This window comes from Ptychodera flava, chromosome 12 (genome assembly GCF_041260155.1).
Source record: "Ptychodera flava strain L36383 chromosome 12, AS_Pfla_20210202, whole genome shotgun sequence".
Classification (NCBI taxonomy): Eukaryota; Metazoa; Hemichordata; class Enteropneusta; family Ptychoderidae; genus Ptychodera; species Ptychodera flava.
In genome coordinates, this window is record NC_091939.1 from 23870013 (window position 1) to 23897490 (window position 27478).

General features: G+C 38.8%; 2 protein-coding genes across 5 annotated transcripts in view; one reads left to right on the forward strand and one right to left on the reverse strand.

Moving 5' to 3' along the window:
* LOC139145453 (2-(3-amino-3-carboxypropyl)histidine synthase subunit 1-like) overlaps positions 1–8303 on the reverse strand; it is a 40786-nt gene extending 32483 nt beyond the window's left edge. For all 4 annotated transcript variants that reach the window (XR_011554932.1, XR_011554931.1, XM_070716651.1 and 1 more), the window contains exons 1-2: positions 8150–8303; positions 2575–2654 (exon numbers count right to left, since the gene is read on the reverse strand). Coding sequence is in view for 2 of the 4 variants with exons in the window: in XM_070716650.1 (XP_070572751.1) it covers positions 2575–2654; positions 8150–8276 (207 nt within the window). In the remaining 2 variants the exon portion in view is untranslated. The remainder of the gene's footprint in view (positions 1–2574; positions 2655–8149) is intronic.
* Positions 8304–12919: 4616 nt separating this feature from the next.
* LOC139145454 (rhodopsin, G0-coupled-like) lies at positions 12920–21196 on the forward strand. The gene is made up of 3 exons (XM_070716652.1): positions 12920–13047; positions 13956–14249; positions 18509–21196. The coding sequence occupies exons 1-3, from the start codon at positions 12930–12932 to the stop codon at positions 19258–19260; spliced, it is 1164 nt and encodes a 387-aa protein (XP_070572753.1). The 5' UTR covers positions 12920–12929; the 3' UTR covers positions 19261–21196.
* Positions 21197–27478: the final 6282 nt, after the last annotated feature.

Genomic DNA, 27478 nt, shown 5'->3' on the forward strand with positions numbered 1-27478 from the left:
TTATAAGGTATAACACTAGTGTAAGAATAATGAGGTTAGAATAAGTTAGTAAAGCTAAGTTGACAGTAATTAAGATTACAAATTATACACTAAGCTGGGTAAATCTGAATGAAATAAATGTTGAAAAGTAGCAAAGTCATGGTCATCTTTTGTCTAATACCTTGTGTAAGTTCATGAACTTTACATAAATCTTGCTGTAGATTTGTTGCTAATGGGCAATAACTGTGTTTCAGATCATTTGAGAGCAATCCATCCATGACAGCTTTAAATTGTTATGTACTTCTATTTAAAGGACAGAAACTTCTCAAATAATTTTTTTCCCTGTAATTTGCTGTGAGAACACATGGACAGATGCTCAGGACTCTATGCTGGTGCTACCTGATAACTAACCTACAACTTGTAACGTCATTGTCTAACCTGTTCACCCCCAATTTCCTGTAGACAGGTCCACACTCTCCATTGATAACAATGGGTTTGGCCATACCATTGTAGTGAAAGACTGTAACATGTGAGGTTGTGGATACTTAATCTCTGGAATGTCAAAGTCTGTATATTGACTCAAGGATGTTTACTTAACAAATGCCTAGGGTCATCTCAAAAGTGAGAATCTAAACTATGAAATATGTTTTTTTTAATGCTTTTGATGCCCAAAAGAGCATAGAAATCTCTTATACTTCGAATCAGCCATCCTGCATATTTCTAACATTCATCAAAACCTCATTTCTGTTCCACAACTCATAAAACAGTCCACAATGCAGGATTGGTGTACATTCCAAAACTACATATATGAAAGACCCCTAAAATCAATTAGTTAAAAAGGGGGGTTAGAAATTTCCCAAAACTATATAACCGCTGCTCCGTTTGGCTCCATTTTTCCGAATTGGAACCTTGGAACCAGTCTACGTATCAGCATCAAATATCAACGCAGTCTGTTCAGCAGTTTTTGACTTTTTGTCGTTTACGGAAATGGACGACATCAAACACCGGTTGAAACCGTCTCTATATCACAACTTCCAGTTGTGATAAAAAGCGGTATTGAGCCAAAACATGACGTACCCACTTGGCTTGGTATGTTATATCATCTTTTGTCCAAAAAAAATCAACTTTACAGTATTGTTTTCAACAGCCTTCAAATGTACAGTATTATGTTAAAATACATCATATGGAATACGTTGTCTTTCATTAATTTTAACCATCTTGACCTGGTGGTGAAATATGGACTTGGCAGGAAAAGGGTTAAAACTTAGCATGATCAATGTACCCAAGAAGTTAGGCTGATCAATTTTGTTGCGTTTAGTTTTGATACATGGCTCAGTTCAGAAATTTTTAAATATGCAAATACGCTAATCCTGATATGTCACAACAAAAAAACTGTAAATATAATTAAAATGTTCTCCCAAGAACAATTAAGCATAGTGGCCATTGCTCTTCAATTTTTTTATGAAACAATGGAAGCTCATTGATACAACAATTATTTATGCAAATTTGTCACTCAGAAATTCTTGGGGAGACACTGCTGAATCTAAATGTAAGAAGTCCGTAAATTCAGCATAATCAGTTTTGCAGGCCAAAAGAGATTTTATGATGAATGGGTTGTGCACCAGCCTAAATCAATCACATTGTACACATGAGAAATAAGTACACATTTAGATACATGTACCAGTATTCACAAGAGAGAGTACTCAACGCTATTGCATGAAAAATAGTCGCTGAACAACCTGAACATCCTTGCAGGCCAAATCACGGACAGCCACGTTCACTGAAGCAAAATCTTGAGATGATACTAGCAAGGAAAGTCGTAGCAAGTGGCTGAAAAGTTGATCTTGTAACAAGGGTAGATATCCTTTGTGCTTTAACCTGTTCACCCAATTCCCTGTAAACAGGTCCACACTCACCATCGATAACAATGGGTTTGGGTCAAACCATTGTGGGGAAAGGGTTAAAGGTGCGATACACATTTGATTGGATTTATAGAAAGCAAACCACAGCACTAATTCCTTTGGGGACAAATTAATCATGGAATGAAAATTTACAAATCTTTTTATTAAAAAAGGTGGGAGGCAGTTGAAGTATTAGAGCTTTTGCAGTATTGGAACATTGATGTGATGTGGTGGATGGGGCAGTAAAAGAGATTTTATGATGAATGGGTTGTGCACCAGCCTAAATCAATCACATTGTACACATGAGAAATAAGTACACATTTAGATACATGTACCAGTATTCACAAGAGAGAGTACTCAACGCTATTGCATGAAAAATAGTCGCTGAACAACCTGAACATCCTTAATCGTTTCAAACCCCCCACCCCCCCTCCCCCCTCCCTAGAAAATATTGGAATTGGTTCGGTACCATGGTGGTGAAAGGGTTAAAGGTATACAGTCACCTGTAATCTAAATATGCCCATATATGGTCAAAGGGACATTAATTGGTATTCAAAATGCCCATGTGAGGGCGCTGTTTTTAAAAAGAGGCCACCGGCTTAAAATCTATGATTGGTTAGAGTTTATCTTTCCATGGCAACTGTGGCAAAATTGGAACAGGTGACAGTATACCTTTAAAGCATTGGGTATTTACCTGCTTGATTGCATTTTGAAGTTCTGTATTCTCCAGTATATCATTTGGTACTTGACTGGCAACCCTGAGATTTCTTCTCTCTGTTTGACAAAGGGAAAAAAAGTTGTCAATGATATGAAAAATAGTACCGTTACCAGACTGTCATGTTTTTCCAGGAAGTGAACAATTTCCGAAGAACATCTCAAGCTCTGAAGCAGTCATTTACAGTACATGTAATGTACAGCCACATGCTGAATTAGAGCGAATATTGTGATAATTTAAGAATTTAAATTTTATATTCATTCTTGTAACATTCATCTATAAAGACACAACATAGTCATCTTAAAAGAAGAGCTGACAGTTGTTATTCTTAACAGAAAAAGTTGAACTTGTTGAAGAATCTTGACCATGACTGCAAATCAGTGTGCCCTCTAACAAACTTGTCTTTTTGGAAACTTTGCGTCATCTTGGGCAATTGTGGAAAATTCTTTGTGTCAGCCGTATATCTTTACATATAAACAAAAAAAATTGCTTGCGTCACAGGCAATTTGTTTGCATCAAGGCGAATCATATTGCCTTAGATGTACACTGCTGCAAATGTACACTATTGAGATTTTGATGACTGACTATGGACCAAAGTTTGGATCTGTGTGAGATTGTTGTATACGACCTGGGTGACTGAAACTTGCTACACGTGTATGGCCATGTGCCGCAGCTCTCTCCTGGAGGATGCAATTTTACTGTTGTGAAAAACATGAAGCTGACACATGTTATATAACAAATTCCCAGGCCACTTAATTAATGAGCAACACTTTTTCCTAGTTGCACAACAGACAGGAATAACACACTTCGCTGAACTGTACATCTACACTTTTATAACAAGCTACCTAACAGCCGATACAGCTTGGCTACTACTAAATATTATATATTGTGCAATTATGATGAAATCTGCAATTTTGTATTTTGGGGCAATTTTTGCCATTTCGACAGCGAAGCGAAAATAACCTGACCTTTTCCAGGAGGGCCTCTGCATCTTTTATACATTTTGAAACAACCATTGATGCAAGAATAAAAACAAAACAGGATTCTACCTATCCAAAGTTTCCTTCAATGCTGTGCTACTTACACTTTTACAGCTAGCTGTGTTGTGCATTTCTTGTAAAAACTGACTGTGTCACAATACAAGAGAAAAGATGGTGTTCAAATCTTGTGCTCTGCAGGAGTCAATTAGGTTGCATTATACGATATTTCTGTAATCCAAGACAAACGGTGGTTGTAATTCTCTTTCTGACCAGTCAGCTGTTCTGGCCGATGCACAAGATTTGGGCGCAATCTTCTGTGTCACTGGGTCAGACCATGGAGCTACCAAAAAGTCTTTTGGTAGCTCTGTGGTCAGATGTACTATGTAGTGAGGCAACTGCCAGTAAACGAGAATGGCAAAGAACAAGCAAATGTGGAAATGTCACCAACTCTACACCTGAATTTAAGTAAGGTGGATTTGTAAATGTACAAAAAGTGTGAATAAGCCCCTTAGTACAGAATTTACCCTCAGTGGTAACATTTGGCCATCAGAGAGATTTCCATGCACTATTCCGCATATTAACTCTATATTTCTTGACAATATCCAGCATCAAACTATCCTCATCAAACATTCACTCACTGGTTTTCATCTTGTACGTGTCAGTGGAAGTGAGGAAGTGATGCAGCGTTGTATGATAGCAGATGGCAGAGCTAACAACTACGGTACATCCTTCAAGCAATCAATTCGTCAAGGATAGCAGAATCCTCTCTTTTGAGTAGCTGATGACGCATGAGAGTTCCTGCACACTCCAAGCAGCAAAGACTCTGTACTGCTGGCCTTGAACATTTCAACGTCACTGTTTTTACAGTCCTGAAGAAGAGCTGCGTATCTACGTATTATATGTTATTACTGCATAATATGGGCCTCCGGCCCTTATATGTTTACCAAATACAGTGTCAATCAGTCATACAAAACAAGTTTGAAAAGATTATTGAAGTGCAACAAATTTTCTCGTAAACAGACTTTGTCTCTAATTTTGAAGGCGTGAAAAATAAATAATGCTAAATTCTTAATCAAAGACTTGTCATTTGTTTTCATTAATATGTTGAATTGATAATGTGATGGTAATCTACAAAATTTCTTTGGAAGGTACTTTTCTCTTCAGTTATCCCATGCCGAACAAATAAAAAGAAAGTGACATTCATCTTCTATTTCTTTACAACATAATTTACAAAGCCTATATTCTTTATCAATTCCTCTGTGTCGTCCAGTTTCTATTTCCAATGGATGACTAAGTCTTTGGATGTAAACATTTCAAGTTATTAGTTAGCGTAAATGAGAAAACCAGTTACTACAGGAATTTTAAAACAGAGCTAAATTTAGAAATGTATCTTTGATGTATTGATTTATATAAATATTGTAGAGCATTGTCTAGATCCAGATGAAACATTTGTATGTCCAATGTTGACACATGCCATACCGCTCCCTGTTGTGATAGCAAGTCTAATGTCAGAACACAGCGGAAGACCCTTCACAGCAAATGTCACAAAGAAATTCCATGTGAACCAAAGAAAATAAGACCATCTACTGATAAAGAAGAGCTAGATGAATATCATCCACTTCTACATTCACCTGGCGTGGAATTCAAACCTACTTGGATGCATACAGCCACCACCTCTTCTATGCGCGATAACCACCACAGAATAGTTAGCCCGGAGTTCTATGTGTTACTCCATGAGCAGGTTAGTTGCAATAATTGTAGCTCACAGGCTGTGTGCTGGCTTTTTCTGTTGTGTACATTGGCTGTGTACCCAGCCTGTCATGTTGGCTGTGTAACGCTGGCCCGTAGGCACTACACAACATGATAGAAAAAGCAGGCGAACGACCTATGGACTATAATTATTGCAGCTACAGTACTTAAACAGGTAGTTTCTTGGTAAGCTCTTTGACGTGCACTGTCTGTTTGATACAATCTTTTGAACATATTATGTCGTATTGATACAATATTAATAGTGCAAAGATCTAGGCCTAAATGCTTTTGCTGCATGTTTTGTAAATATGTGAGAGAGATTTTCTGATCATTGGCTCAAGGGGCCTTGGTCCTCTCGTCTCGGGCCGGGTTTTCCAGTGAGCCAGGTACTAGCCTACGGGCTTGGCCAGCCATACTTTTGGTACAAGCAGTGGGTAAGTGAACCAGGGAATGCGCTAGTTATCTTCTTCAGGTTCTAGCTAGTGAGTTAATGAAACAGAGGCTGGGCGAGCCATCTTTTTTTGGGTACCAGCCAGGGGGGCTATGATACAGAGGTTGTGTCTGTCTTACGTGGATATGATACACGCCACTGGACTAGTGAACTAGGAGGGGCTGAGCCAGCCATTTTTGGGGTACCAGCTGGTGGGCTAATGAAAGAGAGACTGGATACTGATCCAATTGACTGTTGATCTAAATGCCTATGATCTGCTATCTTGTCTGCTATCAACAGGCATAAGGATTAGGGCGAGATTCTTAGATTGGTTATATCATGGATGTACAATTTGTACATTCATGGGTCATATGGAAGATGTGTGTACACTCACAGTTTTTGGATAGGGTAGTGAATTTCGCCCAGAGCCATTTCATAAATGACAACTAGTGCGATATCTTTCATAAATGACGACCAGTACGAAATCTTATTACCATACCCTTCGAAACTTTATTGTGTTTATCCTCAAACTGTTAACACGACGGAAGTGGTATTTAGGGGGTCAAAGTTGTCAAATCGTTGACCCCATGTTGAGTGCGTAGTAATCGGACTGCTATCGCAGTAATCGGACGTCGTATTTGGAATGTGATTATAGGGGCTAAATATTGATATTTTGAAACTTCAAACCCCCTATTTTCAATTTCGATGTGATCAGAAAACTGTTTATAAAAATTTTGTGATAAATCAGTTACGTTTAATCCATGGACGCGCAACTATATTTCGACGTGTATAGCTCAGATATCGGACATTGTCTCTCTGTGTTGCGTTTGACACCTTGTATCGTACGGTGTTGTTAACTTCGCCAAGTTTGTAGTGCCCGAAATAGCTTCTACCGAAAAAATAACTATTCAAAACGGGACAGCACCGTCACCTAACTTAGTATGCGGTAACATGACTTGTAAAACGCTATCAATACGGAGCGAAGTGAGTACAACGAACAGCATGTCATTAAATGTCCAAAAACTGAGGTCGTCCGAAAACTGTCACACTGAGTATACGGCCATATAATCTTATGGAAATCTGGTCACGACATGCGACATGCGACCTGCGACTTCAAAACTGCGACCTGCATCCTGCGAGTTTGAAACATGCGACCTGCTACTTCGGCATTTAGACCTAGGTGTAACCTGCGACTTCACAACAGCGACCTGCGTCCTGCGTGTTTGTCAAACTGTGACCTGCGACTTCACAACTGGTACATGCGACCTGCGTGTTTGTCAATGTAAAGGAAAAGTTCAGATAATCGATTGAAATGCCTTAAACAAACTAATCGTTGTCAGATTAGTACAACATTTACTGTTAACATAACGAGCACTAGCAACGCTCAAAATATGCCCTAAAACAAAAATCCTTATAAGCGTCCAGAAACACCGGATCGCTCACTATAGAGTCAGTCAATAGTGGCCAACTCTCTCAATAATGAATCTGGCTTCTCCTCCTCAAGGACGAAGATGACTTCATCACACAACCAAGCAGAGGGGATACAAAACAAGAAAGCGACTGATGAAGGAACCCCATTTTTTGTTCCGAAACACCGTTAAGACGAATCACTCAATCAACAAACCGGTTTACCAGGGACCCAGATATGACTAGGGTCAAAGCACTATCGATTCACCGGTGTCTCGCCATGTATTCCACACAAAATAAATGCAATGATCCTTTTATTCACCATATCGTAATATTAAACAATCTTGGTAGAGCCAATGTGTGGAGTTGCCCTCAATTTCCTTTATATTAAACCGGACTTTGAAAGCAACCGAACAACACGTAAGCCAACACAGCTGTGTTATCGAAGCTCATCTCTTTCCTAAATGACACCACCTATCACTGATATTACTTAACTTGTGACTGCTTTTCATACTCTCAATAAACACCAAATACCTAAAGGCTAAAATCATGGATCAGGTCGTGATCTCGCAGGTCGCAATTTCAAACTCGCAGGTGGCAGCTAGGCCAGAGCACCCGGAAGTCGCAGGTTGCAGTTTGACAAACACGCAGGCCGCAGGTCGCAGTTTTGAAGTCGCAGGTCGCATGTCGTGACCGGATTTCCATATAATCTCCATGCACATACAAAATATTTGGTACAAATCACTACAGACCTAGTAGGGAGCCAAATAGGATAAGTTTAATGGTAGTAGCAACAGCCTTCCAGAACACCCATTTTAGTTCGCATCCAAATGTTTTGTGTCAACCTTTCTTTCCTTGGGCCGGAATAAGGACACGTGTGATGGGACGAACGGCTCGGGAAAACAAGATATGTTTCAAGAGCCTCGATCGTGTGTGTGAACTTGTGAAGTCAAGGCAATGATTTAAATAGAATGTAACTCTAACGTACCGGAAGCGTTGCCTTCTTTCCTAATCTTACCCTTGGACCCAACAAAGCGTTTCTTGGGAGCATTTTTGGCTGAGACTACCACTGGTTGGCTGTGTGGACGTAGCTCGGCAGATGGTAGATCCGCCATGTTTTGATGATGTCATTGTGCGCAAAGTGTTTGCGCAGAGATATTTCTGCGCAGCTGCTCCAAGACGTACGTGCTCCAAACCACCGTCCCTTCACCCACGTGTGTGGAGGGATGGTGTCCAAACCAATGAAAACATAGCGTATAGCGAATATGTCCGTCCCTAGGGGGGTGGTGGAGGGATGCATTGGTCCCAGCACAGGTTTCTTCTTGCTATTGTTTATTTTATTTTGACACGTTTGACTATAATATGTAGCCTACAGAGCCTAGTGCCACTAGGCCTAAAGATTTACACCATCATCTGTGTTCTATTCCGGTCTGTATCTATCCCGGGGTGTCTATGCAGGTCACAGTCACCTGTGGTCGGTCTATTCCGCTCGGCGGCCTCTATGACCCCATAGACGTGTGTACACACGTCTATAGGCATAGACGCCCAGCGAAATAGAACGACCACAGGTGACTGTGATGCAGTCTATGCCCCCTGTAGACGTGTGTACATACACAGTCACCTGTGGTCTATTCCACTCTGTGTCTATGCGCCCCATACGTGTGTGGGGCTACTAATAATAATTTATAATAATAATAATAATTTTATTGAGCTCTACGACCCCTTTCGAGGTATGAGAGTACATTTACATCAAAATCTCTGAACAGGAGATAAATAAATCGAAAAAAAATTCTGAAAAAAGACTTTTAAATGTATTAAAAAATAGCACTAGAAGTAGAACAATTACATGCACATACGGAAAAATACATAAAGCAGAAAAAAACTACTTAAACTTGTTCATAATGAGGTTGGCGAATTTCGCTAATTTTGAGAGCTCATGCATGCTGGTTCTTCTCTGGCATATGTACACACGTCTAGGGGGCGCATAGACGCAGAGCGCAATAGATCACCAGTCCGGGTCAGCTCCAAAATTGGAGACTCATTATGATAATGTATTCCGGCATTCAGCCAATCATCGACCAGATTACATCATTAATACAGTACAGGTCACGCTGGGTCACAAATTACCCACCAAGTGTGATCGGCAGTTTTGGGCCGCTTATTAAGCCCCTGTCTTGTGAATTTCGACGAATTTCGACAATCAACATAATCCACGTGTTCTGCAGAAGGTATGTCCAACAAGGAGTCCGATTAGTGAACAAATATTCGAAATATTGACAATTCATTTCTACCCCAGTTTATCGATTTCGCTCAAGTACCGAGAATCATTTTGTGGATATTCGTCATCTCTATTAGAAATACTGTTATAAAGGTTATTTGTGTAGGTACGCGTATAACATTTTGCAAGGAAGAAGAGCAATGTCAGAGCTTTAAAACGATACCTGTTTTGTAGTTGTCAAACGCAGACTAAAAATGGTACGCGTTTTTGAAAATGTGTTGACAGAGTGGCCACACAACTGTTCCCCATACGGTGAATTTGTATCGCTGCCATCACCGATACAAATGGGGTATTCTGAACGATCTGTGTAGGTACACGATTTATATTTCGCAGGACTTCAAGCCAGAGTCTAGGAATCACAGCGATATATGGGTTTGGTTGTCTTAGCCAGAATAAAACTGGTACGCGCTTTTGAAATTGTGTTTTGACAGAGTGGCCACACAACTGTACGACATTATGACAGAATACGGCGCGGGAGTTCGACACAGTATGGCGTACGTAACGAAGGACGCATGTGGAGGTTGCCAGGAAATACAATTTTTACTGATGGCGCGCTGGCCGTTGATTGGCTAATGGGAGTGGGGAAATATTATGGTATAGCGCTCCAATTTTGGAGCTGACCCGGATTGATCACAGGTGACTGTGGTACATATGCCTGAGAAGGTTCTTCTCAGGCATATGTACACAAGTCTACCATAGACGCAGAGCGGAATAGAACACAGGTGACTGTGCTTACACCACCAACCTTTGATGCCTTAACTTGGTCTCATCATGGAGGTAGTAGGCCTACATGGTCTCATCATGGAGCACAGTGACAAAACATTGAGTCGGTATAGACTATAAGACTGTCAAAGGACAAATACACGAAACAATGGAGGAGGCAAAGAAATTTTTACAAAACCAGTCTCCTCCATAGCACTGGTTTTTTAAAGATTTCTTTGTCTCCTCCACTGTTTCGTGTATTTGTCCTTTGATAGTCTTACGCGAAGTTTTGTCACTGTGTTGGCCGGGTCTATTATCTAACGCGTTTCATTGCCCGATGCACAGTCACTCGTGAGCTATTCAGCTCTGGGACTATTCGCCCCATAGACGAGTGTACATAAGCGAGAAAAAAACCAGCTCTGGGACTATTCGCCAGATAGACGTGTGTACATAAGCGCTTATGTACACTCGTCTATGGGGCGAATAGTCCCAGAGCTGGGTTTTTTTCTCGCTTATGTACACTCGTCTATGGGAGGAATAGTCCCAGAGCTGAATAGCTCACGAGTGACTGTGCCTGATGCGCCAAAGCAAGCAAGGGTAAGTTACTAATCCGTGGACTCTGCTGTCACCAGATTATCACCGGATTAACTTTGACACAGTCAACAACGAACGCAACAGCATGGTATCCACAGCATGTACAGGAACTCTGACTGAATAATAGTAAACAAGTAAATAAAAAATAGAAAAATAAAAATAAAATAGAAAACAAGGTCAAAAAAGAAAAAAAGCATCAAAAACAAACAAGTAAACAAAACAAACAAGTAAACAAGTAAAGAAACAATAGACTGACAGATCAATCGTGAGATTTCCATGAAACAGACTAGATTCATCTTGCTATGGTCCTAGCAATGTGAATCTAGTTTGTTCAAGGTCTAGACGCAACGACCGATCATCCTGCGAGTAATGTGCCCAATCAGCTTGAAGATGTCTTGCCGATAACAGGATATTACATTCTAAATTAAATTATTTACTAATATTAAAAAGGCCTCGTTGACCGGCAAATTTTAAGGTCATAGAAATAAGCGGTTCAGCCGTCATTCACTGTGTCGTGGTCTCAGCTACCGGCCGAACACACGCATGCAAATTACGTTGTTCACATAGAAACCGCATGCAGCATAGCCAAAAGCAAGAAAAAAAATTGAAATTTTAGCATCTGGTCCTCGCTTTCCTAAATATATGAACCAATCTATACAAAGTGTATTGATGAGCGATGTGTGAGTACACAGATAAACAGGTAATGAGTCATTATTCAGCTCAGTCCGATTCGAAAAGGTATGGATAGTACAACTCGTTGAGCCGATATATCGGTCGTATTGGTAGTTTGTGCATGCTGCTGGCTTTGATTAGGCAATCTGGTAAACTGTTCTACAGGCTGACCAACCCCGGTGTTATACATATAAGGTAGAACGCGCCTCGGGGACAGATATTCGGGCTTTCAAATTTTATCGATTCTCTTCTGATCTACCGCTTGTGGTGGCTCATTTAAAGCTACTGGTTTAAGAAAAGTTTTCACCTCCTTTTTTTGTAAAATAGAAAATTTTATTTTTCTCCATAGAGTTAACACAGGGAATCATGGGTAAGTTGTCTCTCGTACCAAATTTTGCGGGGTGACCCTAGATTTTTATCCTTGTTTAAATTTGGTCAGGGATCCGTAATGGTCGAAAGTTTCATTGAGGAAAGCTTGAGCAAAAGTTTGTCTTTCACTTTCGAGGCGCATACTACCTCAATGAAAATGTTCATGTTTTTTTTGAAAAATTGAATCGAACGCTTCGTATGCATACTCGAGCAAATTTATGGTCTGTATATACGTGTACGTACACATTAAATATTTCTAAAAAATCCTGATGTCACATGTATGTATGTATGTATGTATGTATGTATGTATGTATGTATGTATGTATTATGTGTACGTGTTTGCGTGTGTGCGTGGACGCACACACATATTTATGCCGTAGGCCTACATACCTTCCATTTACAATATTCTCGTGTCACATTCACGTGACCTCATTGAACAGATAGCCGTTATGAGACCGAGGTAAAACAAAGAAGGTAGTCTTTTTCTTGCACTTTAGTTCCCGCCCCCGGCAGCAGCTTCATTTTGCAACTTTGAGTTTTGTAATTTTTGCCTTACCGCACTCCCTGAGGCTAAGTGTGTTGTTGAGCAAATAAAGTAAATTTTAAATTATTCACCCTTCATTGGTAAAAGAAATGCTACACATGTAACATGCCCGGACAAATAGGACGGCTCAGTCGAAAGAAGCTTTTCTGTTAAGTCGTAGAGACTCAAATAATGTACAGTTGTGTAAATTCAGGGTTGCTTTTTGAAAGTGAGAAGAAAAATGATTGAGAGAACTGAGCAGAGTAGGGTTGATCCACAGTGACTGTACGTGGAGCCTGGTCGTATAGGTTTCAAGTTCTGTGTATAATATATGCTATAGGTTACACAAGACTCGTTTAATTGGTGAAGAAAATAGCATAAGTGCGCAGGAAATGTTCAACATTTTCTGGACTGCTCAGGCGTTGTCAAGCACTTTCGGGGGGAAATACGTCGGCACGGTCCTTGACGTAGATAGTCTTCCGTGCTGTTGGTTATTCAAACGGCGACGTGGACGTGGCCAAATAGGCAAGCGAATTAGGAGTGCATCCCCTCACGAACTGAGACTAATAAAGATGCTACACTGGAACATTATCATTCCAGTCTCCCTCTCTTTCCTGGGGACAAACCAACATGCAAGCATCTACTCTCTTGTCGGTAAATCAAAGCACTGCGACGGACACAGTTGAAGATTTGGTTTTGGGGGAAACAAAAGAAAACAAAATCGTCTCTGGTTACCTTCTGTTAGTATGTGAGTAAACATTCTTTTTTTTGTATGTGTTTCATATGCTGAAATTTACTGTGTGACGTGATGTTATGTTCTTGTACATTGACGGCCGAATCCAAGAGTTCGATTGGATGTGTCCAAATGTAGCAAATTAATCGGCAGTTCAATGTGCTCATTAACTTATCGTACTGTGATGCGCGTCGTTAATAGCCCTCATAAAAAACAAGAATGCGCGAATACGTTTTGAATGAACAACCCGAAAAGATGCTGGAATATTGTGATATTATAAAAGACGTGCCCCATTGATGGCTCAAAGTCGCTATTTTCTGGCATGTGAAGGAGAATGAAGTATCTTTCCTTATAATTTCCGCGTGAGCGTCGAAATTTAACCTCGGTGTGCCCACAGTCCCTCTATGTGTGCCGTATATTTCGAGTAGATTTGCAACGCGTTAGAAATTAGTCATTTATGGCGCGCTGATACTACAGAAATTACAGCAATTTGCCGTCCAAACAGGATAAGGTCTTTTGACATTGCTCTGACATTTACATGAGCTTGTAACAAGAATCAGCGACTTCCAAGATTGTCTGAGACTGGCAGCTCCCGTCATCATGGAAAATATCAAGGGCAGGATTTACCAGACTTGTATATCAATTGTACATTCACACTCCAAAATCCATTACACATCCCAAAAGTACCCTGAAACAGGGCTGTGTGTGAGATCTGTAACGAAGCGAGTTTTCATGAAGATGTAAGCTTACACGTTTTATGTAGCAATATGAATGAAAAATTATCAAGCTCGCACCGATTTTACCTTAAATTATGATTGGTTGAAATAATGTTTAAACATAGTGACTTCATGTGTTATTACAAGTTTCCGAACGTAAAAAATAATGCATGCATGTGCCTTACATTGGTTTTGCCGTCTATGCAGGTACGTTCAGTGTGTTGGGGAACGGCTTTGTCATTCTGCACTACGCAATCGCTCGGCCGAAGGTGATCAAACCGATCGAGAAATACATCGTCAACCTGGCCTTTTCTGACATCGGCGTGTCGGTGTTAGGGTATCCCATCGTCGCCCTCAGCAACCTCTTTAGTACCCGTCACAAGAGCACTTTCGTCTGCTTTTGGGACGGCTTCAGTGGTTTTGTGTTCGGCATCGTGAACATCTGGACGGTGACGGCCATTGCGTGCTCTACATACCTGGCGTTACGCAAGCCCGGATTTGGTAAGATGAACTTTGAATTCTTGGCGAATAATGTACCGAAACATGAAGTATTACATCATGATTTTTGCCTTTTTGTACGTGTTTTACGTTTTCCCGAATATTTTCTGACTTTGGGGGTTCTGGGTAGATGTTTTCATGAGCAGTTCGGGTTTTTTGATGACTTCGTTCGGACCCCGTGTGCCATGGAAGATTAATGTCTTATTGGAAAAAAGATGTAGAAACATGGGTTATTTATGTTTCAATTTAAATGATATGAACGAATAAATTGATGAATGAATGAATGAATGAATGAATGAATGAATGAATGAATGAATGAATGAATGAATGAATGAATGAATGAATGAATGAATGAACAAACGAAAGAACGAATACATATCTAAAATTACGCCTGTCCAAAACCACATGCAAAACATAGCCCAGACAGAAGTCTATCAATTAAACGTAGACATACGGAAGCAGGAATAATATTGATTTGTTTTCTATTTCTATTTCGGATCAATTGGTTTATAACTTTTCACGGCAAGTTATACCAAAATGTGTTATACCGAGCGAGGAAGAAATAGTTTGTAAATTTATCTATCGAAAGAGGTTTTCTGTTTATTTTTCTCCGCCGATTTTACTTTGTGATAAATATTTCCTGACATGTTTGATCCTCTGTGTGAAATTAAGGCAATACGCGCCTTTAGGCATCCATGGCTATACGACGACATCATTGCAATGTGTGGGAAGTGAGAGTTGAGAAGGAAAATATGGAAGAGGATACGGGTTCAGGCATTTTAGACTAAATGTAAAATGCACAAGAGATAAGAGTTGTATCAGAAATCGTCGGGTAAGGATACTAGTACGTAAGAGGCATTCACAGATTTACAAGGTGACGAAATGTGGGCGGCTGCAAGTAAATGTCACGTGATTCGCGTAATTCGTGACTAATAAAACTGTGATGGAAGAACATGCGAACGTGACGAAGACGTCAATTCTTCATTTTGAAAGAATAGAAGTTTTCGGGGCGAGGGGAGGGGGGGGGCGCTACTACCATAGCGTAATAAAACAACTGGACCCCCCCCCCCCCCAAGGATTGAGCTGATTTATAAATTGTTCAGTGGTGGGCGTCTCGTTTAGCCTTCCTGAATTTTAAAATCGTAGCATTCATTCAGAGCGCGGCGCTCATATTTTACGATTTGGAACCTAAAACTGCTTCGCGAAGGACTATTTGTTGACCTTTTTGCACGGTAAGCTGGACGTTTTAAAACCTGTGAGGGTGTCTTTGCACCTTAGGAGTAGACATGATGACGAATGATAATCATATGTATGATGAATGTACACTTGAAGTACCTCGGTAACTTCGAAAATCGATCCGACGCGGTTTAGACACTGGGTCTCAACAGGGGCAAATATATTCAGAAACGCATCACAGTTTTTACTTGTATTTTCAAAGTTGCTTGAAAATGATAAGACTATTCTATTTACGCTTTGTAAATATCTTAGTGTCTTCTGAAGTGCACTTTAAGCATTTAATTTTGTGTCAAGCTATAAGCATCTTCGCTTGTCTAGGTCTCTTGTCCGGGCAACTTGATGCTCCCCGGAAACAGAGACTGTAGTCGAACTAACGATCCGCGCGAGCGGACGATTCGGCTAACTCTTAAACGTAGGTCGCAAAACACTTGTGCTTGCCTATTAGCAAGACTTATGGGTTACACAAGTTAAACTTCTTCCGCACGGATTCTATTTCTGCGCCATCAGAGTTGGCTGCAGCTTACAGAAATTAATCTCCAGGGCTTCCAGAGTTGATCGCTGGCAACGGTCTGAATACCCGCTGAAGTTGTTGATTCACTGCTATTTTCTCGTTGATATTAGTGATTGACGTCCATTTAGGGAGCGTTCAGTTATTAGGGGGGGGGGCGGCAAATTCTTCCTGCGCATCAGTCAAAATAAGTGAACCCCCTACCAATTGTACCAAAAAATTGATGACCCCCCTTTTGAGATGTCAAAAATTTCATGACCCCCCACATTGCTTGAGTAAAGCTGCACACACAAACACCTGGGGGGTATGGAGCGATAGAATCCAAACAAAAAGAGCTTAGATTTTTTTAAATATTCCTTACAAACTCACAAGGTGTTAATGCTCAGATTTCCCCTTCTGACTTGCTATAATTTTGAAATTACCCTTCAAAGGGGTTGGACACACACTACAGGTGGATTGCAATATTTTTGCGTAAGCATGTGTGTACAAAATTTTGATATTTGGATTTAATTGATAATTAGCTGTTGATAATGTTGATTCACTATACATAGTAATCTATGAGAAAACTATGTAATACTTTTTCAATGCAAAACTATTTCTATGCATAGATATTTGATAATTTATATAAATGTACTAAATGAAATAGGGTAATACCGTTGTTACAACTGGCATGTGGACAAAAAGTTTGACTTTAGAATTTCACCAAAAATGTTCATCCACTATACATGGGAATCAATGATAAAATTGTGAATAATTTTTTTTCTAATGAAAAACTTGGTATACTTATGCATATACAGACGTTCAATAATTAAAATAATTGTACTTGATTAGAATATGATGCATATTATGTGTATAAGAAATCTAGTTATGGAATTTCACTGAAAATGTTCATCCACTACACATGGGAGTCTATGAGGAAAGTATGAATAATTTTTTTCCAATACAAAAATAGGTTAACCCGTGTATTTATGTACTCGATTATTGATATTAATGTACTTGATTAGATTAGGGTGGTAACAAATGGGTGTGTTCGCCAGAAATTGGATTTTGGAATTATACTAAAATGTAGATTCACTGTACATGGGAGTCTATGAGGAAACTATGAATAATTTTTTTCCAATACAAAAATATCAAAATCTGTGTATTTGTAGACATTTGATAATTCGTTTTAAAGTACTTAGTTAGCCTAGGATGGTTAAAGGTTGATATGTGTGCAAGAAATCGGATTTTGGAATTTCACCGAAATGTTGATTCACTGTACATTGGAGTCTATGAGAAAACTAAGAATAATTTTTTACAATGCTAAACTAAATTAATTTGTGCTTTAATAGGTGTTTGATAATTGGTCATACAAATGTACTTGATTCAAATAGGGTATTTGAAAGTTCAATGGATGAGGACAACATTTATGATATTGGAATTTCACCTAAAAGTATTTTTCATGGTACTAGTAGTCTCAGTACAGGTAACTGTTAAATAATTTCCCTGGCAAAACTTGCTATACCTCTAATATGTAAGTAATAGGAATTGTTCATTGCCCTCAGTGAGCTCGATTTACAATAAGACTGGCCTCAGAGTTGCCTAGTCAAGATGTGACGGATAATTATACTTTTGTTCAGATTTACAGTTAAATGACTTCAGAGAATGAAATCATGCAGCGAATCATTTTTATCTCCCAGAATATTTCTGAACATTGAAACTGCTTTTTGACGGGATGTATACTTAGGAAAATTAAGTGACCCCCCCTCTGAGCTGTTTGAAAAATACATGACCCCCATTTGCAGTTTTCAAATTTGAGGTGACCCCCCTGGATTTTGCCGGCCTACCCCGGCCATAATAACTGAACGCTCCCTTATGTACACCAGTTCTGGACATCTGGTTAAGAATAGAAAATGTGAAATACATTCATAGCTTATTCACGATACTGTTTTCACACTTTAAAATTGAAAATTTGAAATTCCTATACGACAACTGACATGTCAACTATTTCACTAAAACACAGAATGGTAGAATGTTGAAAATTTAACTATATATAACCATATATAACTAATAACTATATTTAACTATATATAACTATATATAATTATAACTATATAATTTATATTTCACCTTTTCGTTTTACCTTAATCTTTGTCTTTTCTCGGGGGCGGTTCACCCTGTTTTCGAAAGTTGGAATGGAAGGGGGAGGTTTCACTTTTTTATGTTTCGACAAAAAATTATTCAGCGGCCCCAAGGCCGAAGAACTGACCCGTCCCTTATGTCTGTCTGTATGTCAGTGTCTCTTCACATCTGTTATTGGTCTGCCTTTCCTCTCTTTCTGTCACGGTCTATCTCAGTCACTGTCGGCCTGTCTCTTTATCTCTGTCTCTCTCTCCATCTACATGTATCTATCTCTCTTGATTCGCACTTTTGGATGATACATACGCAGGGAGCCCAAAAGCAACTTATTTTGAAAGAAAACACATACTAAGAATATCAAAAATATTCATGTAGATTTTCCTTATCACTTTCCCTCTAGGTAAACGCTTCCAAACGGGGCTAGTTCTCGTTCTCATTTGGATTTTAGCCCTTCTGTGGAGCGCATTGCCAATGTTCGGGTTTGGTTCCTTCAGAGTAGAAATAAACGACCTCTTCTGCTCGTTAGACTGGAGTGGGCGACATCCGTTGAACGTCACCTACAACGCCGTCTCTGTAGTGATGTGCTACGTCGTACCGCTGACCTTGACAGTCACAGCTCACACTCTGACGTACCGATATCTGGCAAAAGCACGCGCGGTCATCTATTTGGATGTCGATTTAGCCAGTGGTAGGGTGCAGGCAAAAAAGGAATCGACTGATATAGGTACGCCTAACGCACAACCACGCCCTTGCGTGCGTTCTGCCCGCAGGGCTACTCTCAAAAGTCACGAGAGGGCTATCAGGAAAGCCAGCATGGCCGTGTCTGCCGCGCTCTTCATCGCCTGGACGCCATACGCAGTGTTGGCAATATACACAAGCTTGGCCCGAGTGGTTAATTTTTCCTTTATTGGCGTTACCCTACCAGCTCTTTTCGCCAAGACAACATGTGCGGTGAACCCGATCACGTACCTCATCTTCGATCGCCAATTCCGTCTGCGAGCAGCGACCAAGACTTGTGCATACATCCTGACTTGGCGGAAACCACAGTCATCCAACGCAAAGACGAGCACAAGATCAGTTGTGAACGGCGTCATGTATCAATGTAGCGAGAGCGTCTTGAAATATCAACCGAGTGCTACAGCAGATAAGTGACCAATTTTTTCAACTATTTAACATCCAGTAATTATCCTATGGAAGGACATTTGGAAGAGAGAATCTGCTCCACAGTTGACAACGACGGCACGAAACCTAGCGCACACATCGAACAGTGCAGTGATTCGGAATCCATGCGGTCTGTTTTAAAAGTGTGAGTGTAAATAGGTGTATGTTGGTTGCTGATTTCCGCGGAAAAGCGAGAACATGCTCTCCAGTTTCTATTTGTAATATTTTTTTAAAAATTATATCGAAACTGTAAGGATTTTTGAAATTGTATTACCTTCTACAATGCAGGGCATAAAGTATCTTGGAGCGAAAAACATGAATGAAAGAATGAAAGAACCGCGCATAATATTTAAACTTTCAATTTTCGTTATTATTGTCAACTAGCAATTGTGACATCACTTGTAAGCTTAGTCACTGCAAGAAAATGTTCGTATCAGCGAATGAACCGCTGAAAAGAAATACTGAAAAAGATTGCCAGATTGAACTGAACAGAGAGAAACAGAGTAACTGCATCGAACTTCAACGAGCTCCACGAACAAGAAGCTGAACCCAAACTTCCTCAAGAAGCACAGAATTACCTTACGAACAAACGTAAAGACATTTCGTTGGTGCGATAAGAACCATTAGAAGATTATATAACTCAAGAAGCACAAACTCACAATGAACGCTTGGACAAAAAAAAAATTACATAGTTAAGTGTACATTTGTTATCCACTTTCTAGTTTCGTGCAAATTTTAGAAGAGCGTTTAAGTTACTGTAAGCGTTCTTTTGTCGATCATTTTCAGAACATATCTTTCCGCCTCAGTCAAACCACTAGATTCTATATGACGATCATTGATCACCACTAGTGACAATTCGAATATGCTTTTCTCATAGAAAGTTCTTTGTCCGAAATCCCAAATGTTTTGCTTTCGCTGGAAAGCAGAGACTCACGTTTTGTTTCGTTCTAAACCCGCTATCCTGCACATACATGTAGGAATAAACTGTTGTACATACTGTAGGTCATATACTTTCTCTCTTGAATGTGAGAATAGAGTTTAGGAACACCACTGTTGGTCTCTATTTGGGTTTAATGCTAAGCCAGCGTGTTTTTAGTAAGATTTACGAATAGGTTCTACTTTATTTAATATAGAGCTGACGGCAAGCCAAGAAATGGTAACAAGAAGATGCACAAAATCCGCCATCCATATGCCTACACGCTATTTACTATTATTTCCAGAGGCGAAACGAGCCCAATTATTCCACGCCAAAGACGCGAGGATTATGTAGGTTAATAGCGATCATGCGTTTTACGATTTTGAATCACACGTGAATCAAACTTTCTTTTAAAGAAACATATTTTGTCATAATCCTAAACTCCAAGGGAACCGACGAACTATTTAAAACACAGGGCCAAAGTCCCTGAAGCTACTATAGACATGGATACAAAATTAAGTATTTCCTGACTGTTTGAAATTATCTCACTAAGGTCATGCTAGGGATATGTAAACCAAATATTAAAGCTGTCTGATCAGCGGTTTTGAAAAAACAAGCGACTCAACAGTTGACAGAGCTCTGCTGTGTTATGTAGAGAATAACCTTTTGTGACACATCTAGTGATGAAGAAGGTGGATATCTTTGATAGCTCATTTCAGGATGGCCTGACCAAAAATGAAAAAAAAAAATTCCGTAAAAATACAGATTTGCATATTTCATCACAATTTTAACAAATCTAAGTTGGGTTATCCCTAGGGACCTGTATACCAAATAACAAAGCTGTCTGACCAGTGGTTATGAAGAAGAAGATTTTTTACCAAAAACGCCTTTTTTGGTGCTAATTTGCCTATTTTCAACAATATCAAAAATTAATAAAAAGAGTTTCTCAAAATCATGTATTTTATCCACACAACAAATCTCAAATCAGTAACTACTGCAGTTCTCAAGATATTTGACGGACACCTCACAAACGGACATACATACATACATACATACATACATACATACTACATACATACATTCCATAGCAGGCAGTAGCAATAATGCCACGGCTATCTGGCGTGTTTACAACAATTTGATCAATGTAAATAACTTTAAGGATCCTACATTTATATCGAATGGGGTTTGCTTTGAAAACCACTCTGAGATTGCTGACGCTTTCAATAAGCATTTTGTAGGTATCAGTCACTGTACTGATGATTCCAATGAACCTGTTAATCTGGAGTCATTACGTAAGTTTATAAATACGGTATTATGTGATGTACCGTCTTTCAGTTTTCCTTTACTGAAGAATGATTTTGTTTGTAAATCTTTACAAGAAGCCAAATGCACGGGTATTGACAATGTTAACTGTAAGCTCTTAAGAATTGCTGCACCTGTAATTTCAGCTACTCTTACTTACCTTTTCAATAAGAGCTTGGATCATGCTATTTTCCCCAGAGTCTTTAAATGTGCTAGAGTTGTTCCCATTTACAAAGGGACTGGTAACATCAGTGATATGTCTAACTATCGTCCTATTTCAATTTTACCAGCTCTTTCGAAAATCATTGAAAGACATGTGTACAACTCTTTTTTTGAATATTTATCTATGTTTAATCTTCTTTTCGATACTCAGTCTGGTTTTAGAAAGAACTACTCATGCCAAACAGCCCTAATCCGTTTAACAGATAAATTTTGTGTAATGTTGACAGTGGTTATTTGAATAGTGTACTCCTGCTTGATCTATCAAAGGCATTTGATCTTATAGATCATGAAATTTTGCTTGCTAAACTACATGTTTATGGGCTATCTGATGGAGTGATTAACTGGTTTAGATGTTATCTCTCAAATCGTCACAGATTGTAGATTACATGGGTAGTAGATCGACTATTTGTCGTGTTACCACAGGTGTGCCGCAAGGGTCTATTTTAGGACCTTTACTTTTCATGATATTTATTAATGATATGACATTGTCTGTTGATTCCTCCACCCTCCACATGTATGCTGATGATCAGACACTACTTACAAAGGGAAAGTGTATTAGTGAAGTCAATGATGCTGTAAATCGTGATATTTTACCAATTTCTAATTGGATAACCAATAATCATATGCGTATAAACGCAAGGAAAACTAAGTGCATTTTGATAACTTCACCTTTTATGTTGGGTCATTTGAATAATTCCGATGTTTCATTGTCTATAGAGATAGCTGATACCAAGATCCCCAAAGTTATTTCAGGGGAGATTTTAGGTATATCTTTAGATGAAACCTTATCCTGGGATGTTCATATTGATAATTTATGCAAGAAATTGAGTATGCGCATTGGATTTTTACGTAAACTTCGTACTTACATTCCTTTTGATCAGCGGTTAGTACTGTACTATGGTCTATTCCAGAGTATTCTTGATTATTGCTGTGTAGTTTGGGGAAACACAACAGTTAAGAATATTGATAAAGTGTTTATACTTCAGAAACGAGCTCTACGCACGCTTTTTGAACTTCCGTTTGATTTCCCTTCAGTGGATTTATTTTCATTACTTAATGTCATGTCTGTCAGACAAAGAATATTTTACTTCACCGCAATTGAAACATTTAAATGTTTGAAAGGGTATGGTCCACAGTATTTATCTGATTTGTTTACCGCTCAGAGTGATGTACATAGTCATCATACACGGTCTACTTCTCGCCAGGATTCTTATGTACCTAGATGCTTCTCTAAATATGGTCAACGTAGCTTTCAATACCGTGCTGCCAAACTGTGGAATGCTTTACCAATTGAAATCAAACAAACTACTGTTCTGTACACCTTTAAATCTGACTTGAAAGATTATGTGAAAATGAATGTTCCTTTGTAGATGTAATTATTGTTATTTTGCTTGAGCCCCGATGAAAATTACTGTACAAGTAACTCGGCCGCTCAATAAAAGTGTAAATAATAAATACATACATACATACATACATACATACATACATACATACATACATACATACATACATACATACATACATACATACATACATACATACATACATACATACATACATACATACATACATACATACATACATACATACATACATACATACATACATACATACTGACAGTGCACGCCGGACAGATACCCATCCCAATAGCTTCTATAGACTATATTAGTCTATAGTAGCTAATAAACGAGAGTTAATTACATTCTAATTAAAGTAAACAAGACTTGCTTAAATCAAGATTTTCATCATAAAAAACAGCATATCTGTCAGGTTATAAAGAATCTTCAGCTGGTTATCTTTTTATCAGTATTTTCATCCTATTAACCAAGCACATTTTAACTTTCAAATTAACATAGTAAGTTCTGTTGAATAAGTTGAGACTGTACGTACTCAGAGAAAGCACACTGAAGAGACAAATGTTTGAAACGTAAGAAGTTCAAGGTCATCAAAAGCATCATGTAACACTTTTAATTGCACTGTTTACACAGATTGCATAATTGCTATAAATAGAACATGAGGAATCTTACAGCCCAGCTTTACCATAAAAAATCCTATCACTTTGACCACTCTTTTAATTGATCACTCTATTTTTTTCCTCAAAGAGTAATTTTATTTTATCCTTACCAAGTCAACCATGAATGGAAATTAGAACTTTCTCTATCTCTATTTATTTGACCACCCTATCATGACAAACTATTTTGAGCAATTTCTTTTAGATAACATACAGGGCACAATAAATGACGGTTCAGAATATGTCAAAGTTGGGATTCAGGAAAGTTGCCTTTACATGTTTTAATCCTCCAAGGTGGTAAGCATTTCACTATGAACTGTCAAAAAAAGTTGAACTTTCTGATAATTCTACACTAAAATTATTTTGGCTTTGATGATTTCCTAATTAATTCAATTATTTAAAATCATATTAATTATTTTTTCTGGGTGAATTGATAGGGTTTATACAGTACAAGAATTACATACAATGTAAGTCAAATTTTGATCAAAAATGACAAAGCAAATTCCTTAATACACATTTGCATATTTCATCACAATTTTAACAAATCTAAGTTGGGTTGTCCCTAGAGACCTGTATACCAAATAACAAAGCTGTCTGACCAGCGGTTATGAAGAAGAAGATTTTTTACCAAAAACGCCTTTTTTGGCATTAATTTGCCTATTTTCAACAATATCAAAAAATTAAAAAAAAAAAGTTTCTCAAAATCATATTTTACGTCTTCACAACAAATATCAAATCAGAAAGTACTGCGGTTCTCAAGATATTTGAGTGGACGGACGCCTCACAAACGGACATACATACATACATACATACATACATACATACATACATACATACATACATACATACATACATACATACATACATACAGACTGACGACGGACGCCGGACGGATACCCATCCAAATAGCTTCTATAGACTATAGTCTATAGTAGCTAAAAATGATCGAGGTCATTTCCTATTTTGAAATTCGCCAATATCATAATCCTCAAAAAGTAAAATTTCACCCTCCTTAGTTTTCATTATTGTCATGTCTCTATTGTTCTGCCTTGCTGGTACTGATTCATATTCTAACATTTCAACGATTTCCGAGAAATTGGCTTCCTTCAAAGCAACATATCCCACGCAATTTCACTCGATTGAGACAAAAACAATAGAGGCGCCATAAAATACCAGCACAGGGGCAACAGCTCGTTTACTCATTTAAAAACCCACCAAATACCTTTAACTTCTCATGGAGGAAATCTTCATACCTTCATGTCTAACTTTATCTTATTGAGCTAGCTATTAACATCGTTAAATTCATTCATGGCGTGGGTTTGAAACGATAGAATTGTGGCATGCCGCGTACTGGCAAGTACGTTTATAATTTTCAATTCTTCAACACATCGTCCATTCGTATCACAAACTAGTGGTAACAGTGGGTTTTAGGCACGGCCAAAGAGTTCCCCCTTTCACACTTGTTTTATTCTGTGATGCATTTTGGTAGTTTCTTCAGTATTTCAATATTGCTTATTGTACAATTTTCAACTTTGAAGAAATGTTTTATTCACATTCGTCTTTACCTTCTCCATCGCCCGTTTGTACCTTTGCTACCAGTTGTTACCCCGAAGAAGGCAACCAGTGGGTTGCCGAAATGGCGGTGTTTTATCAATAAAATTTTGAAGTTCGAACCTTCCGGTTGCAGTCTCATTTTTACCATACCTACTGTCACGGTGATTTCATTTCATTTTATTTGTTGCCTTTCTCCCAAATTTGAGATATGACACCTGATTTGGTTCTTGCTTCATACAAAAAGTATTGCATAAATTTTCCATGAGGAAAGTTTGAGAAAGAGTTTGTTTCGAGGGCTGCCAGCAAATTACAAAGTTGGTCAAAATATGTATTACTATACCTGGAGTCAACGCTTTGGTTAAATATACCAGTGCAAAAACAGGCCCCTCAACTAGCATAGAATTTTAACGTCGAAATATATGGCATAAAATGGAAACGGCGTTATCGAAACCAATTAAATGACTAAATACACGGAGGCAATTGAAAGCGCATCTTAAACGCCTTTCAGTTTGCTTCTAAGACTGCCTTTGATTATGAGACCATTTTAATGAGCGGTACGCCAAACCAGTGCGACGTTGCGTTTGTCACTTCCACTGCACCCTTTTTGCTCGAAAATACTCCATGTGGGTACTATACGCTCCATCTAGCCCCGCGCATACAGCTGGTGGTGTATGCCTAGGGAGCTCAGGACCAGCAGTTGTCGTACAATGAACAAGAAAAGAAACAAAAAGTACGATTATTATTTGCACACTGTAAGATTTAACATCCACAGACCTAGTTAAAACCTCCCCATGGTTTCGCTCAGTACGCCATAGTACTATCTGCACTTATACATATGACAAAACCCAATGGCGAGATAGTGCAAATGCGACGTCCTCGAGATCTGTGCACCCTGGGTTCGCACGAGGGCTTGCGTAGTATCCTGTGGCCGTCCCCGCACGTACGTCGAGCGAGTACGGCTAAATAATTATTATTCAGGTAAGTACCAATCGTTCTCATTGTTGCATGTTGAGATATTTCGTTAACTCATAGGAAATAACCAGAAAATAACAATGAATGGCAAATACAATAATATTGCATTTGCCGATTGACAGGGGAGGGGACGGGGTAGAGACAATGTGTTCCACCATAGACCCTCGCGAAGGTCCATGGTTCCACCCATGTTTCCCCACCCTAGCGGCAATTTCGCTATGTAGAGTACTAAATACATACGAGATAAAATGTCCTCCCCTTTTTCCTCTGGCGCTCGGATCGATTTAGATCACGCTCGAAAAAGGCATACTTTATATCGGCGTTTGTTTGTTTCGGAATAAAATTGTAAGGGACCGCATATCTAATTTGTTACCGTCTGTTATAATTTATCAACATTCTAAAATATCAATCTCGATGTTACCACGAAATGTTTTCTGTAACAGGACTTTGCTCTATCACAATTCAGTGGCAGTACGTTTTCGACGATTTCATAAGCCAATACGGTCTTTTTTGACAGGTGTTTTGATCGTTTCAGACTGTTTCCGTACTATTTTTTTGGACCGTTTATTGTTCGTTTTGGCTCGTTTGAACTTTACCAATTTATAGCCAATTAGAATTTTTTGGCACACGCTTTGCCATATAATACAAAATCTTTAGTTACTTAATTTTGTCGTCTGCTGGATTTCCGCAGCTATTCACTTCGGCTACACGTCACATTTAGTTTCTCCTTTTTGGGTACCTAAGCTGCAAACCCCTTACAGTGAAAGGAACAGCCATGATAGGACATTCGCTTTTTGGTGCAAATTGCTCCACATTGCATGAGTCGCTACCTGTCTGCCGTGGAGGCTATTGCTTGATAGAAACCATCGGAAGATTGAAAAAAATCCTGAAAAATCTTCACATGCAAATGTCCGCAAATGATAACAAATCTCATCAAATATATTCCTTAAAACAGACGCACATAGTGACTGGACCAGTTCCTGCTTTTTCCCTTGTTTTAAATCTTCTTTGCATATTGTTGAGACTGGCAAATTTGTTTGGACAAATTTCGAGCTAGAACCAATAACATCTTCAGAACAAATGGTAAGGTGATAAATACCAGAGTTTGAGTGTTGTGAAAAAAATGTACAAGCATGCATGCATACTTACAGACAGACATCCAGACCAGCGACAATGACTGGTCCTTATAGCTCCAAATTCTATACATATATCTAGATAATGCCAGTTAAATA

Excerpts from the sequence above, each read along its gene's own strand:
- LOC139145454 (XM_070716652.1), top strand. The coding sequence starts at position 12,930 with ATGCAAGCATCTACTCTCTTGTCGGTAAATCAAAGCACTGCGACGGAC. Across the intron at positions 13,048-13,955 it reads TGGTTACCTTCTGTTAGTAT|GTACGTTCAGTGTGTTGGGG; the intron begins GTGAGTAAACAT and ends CCGTCTATGCAG. Across the intron at positions 14,250-18,508 it reads GTTACGCAAGCCCGGATTTG|GTAAACGCTTCCAAACGGGG; the intron begins GTAAGATGAACT and ends CTTTCCCTCTAG.